This window comes from Eimeria mitis, genomic scaffold (genome assembly GCF_000499745.2).
Source record: "Eimeria mitis Houghton genomic scaffold, Emh_scaff1114, whole genome shotgun sequence".
Classification (NCBI taxonomy): Eukaryota; Apicomplexa; class Conoidasida; order Eucoccidiorida; family Eimeriidae; genus Eimeria; species Eimeria mitis.
Window position 1 is genome coordinate 7459 of NW_013567671.1, and position 887 is coordinate 8345.

General features: G+C 53.2%; 1 protein-coding gene across 1 annotated transcript in view; it reads right to left on the reverse strand.

The window, feature by feature from the left end:
• EMH_0029880 (uroporphyrinogen decarboxylase, putative) overlaps positions 1-887 on the reverse strand; it is a gene marked incomplete at both ends in the record, with an annotated part of 6175 nt that overhangs the window by 661 nt on the left and 4627 nt on the right. The window contains one exon of the mRNA XM_013494353.1: positions 320-468. Coding sequence (XP_013349807.1) covers positions 320-468 — 149 coding nt within the window. The remainder of the gene's footprint in view (positions 1-319; positions 469-887) is intronic.

Here is an 887-nt window from a genome sequence, read left to right on the forward strand (position 1 = left end):
AAGCAGCAACAGCAGCAGCAGCAGCAGCAGTAACATTCGCATCAGGAGAAGCAGCAGCAACGTCACCACGGGTAGTATCAGCAGCAGCAGCATCACCAGCATCTTCCACAGAAACAACAGCAGCATCAGGAGCAGCAGCACCATTGGAAACATCAGCGGCAGCAGCAGCAGAAACATCAGCAGCAGCAGCATTGGGAGCAGCAGCATCAGCAAAAGCAGGAAAGCAGCAGGAGAAGCAGCAGCAGCATCAGGAGCCGCATAAGTAGCAGCAGCAGCAGCAGGAGCAGCAGCAGCATATGAAAAGAGGAAACGGCATTACCTGCAGCACTTGGGCTCCCGCCTCGACTTGTTTGCTTAGATATTTTGCTGCTGCTGCTGCGATCTGCTGCAGCAGCAACTTTGTTTCATCTGGGTATTTGAACATAAACTCCTTTGCTCGCCGCCAACCCTTCTTGGGGGCCCCCCCCTCTACCATATAACAAAATAAAGTTAGGGGGCCCCCACTAAACCCTATCACCGGCACAGACCCTTGTAGGCGCTCTGCTGTTGCATATATTGCATCAAATACATAACCTGCAGCAGCAGCAGCAGCAACAGCAAGTGCAGCAGCAGCAGGTGCAGCAGCAGTTGTAGCAGCAGCAGTTGTAGCAGCGGCAATTGTAGCAGCAACAGGCATAGCAGCAGCAGCAGGTGCAGCAGCAGCAGGTGCAGCAGCAGCAGGACATCCGAGAGAAGCAGGAAGAAGGCAGGTAGAGGATCGCCCATCCTCGGGCGCTGCACCTCATCTAAAAACCCTAAACCCTAAACCCTAAACCCCAAACCCTAAACCCTAAACCCTAAACCCTAACCTAGTTTGTCTTCAACATCAAATGCGGTGTCTAGACGCT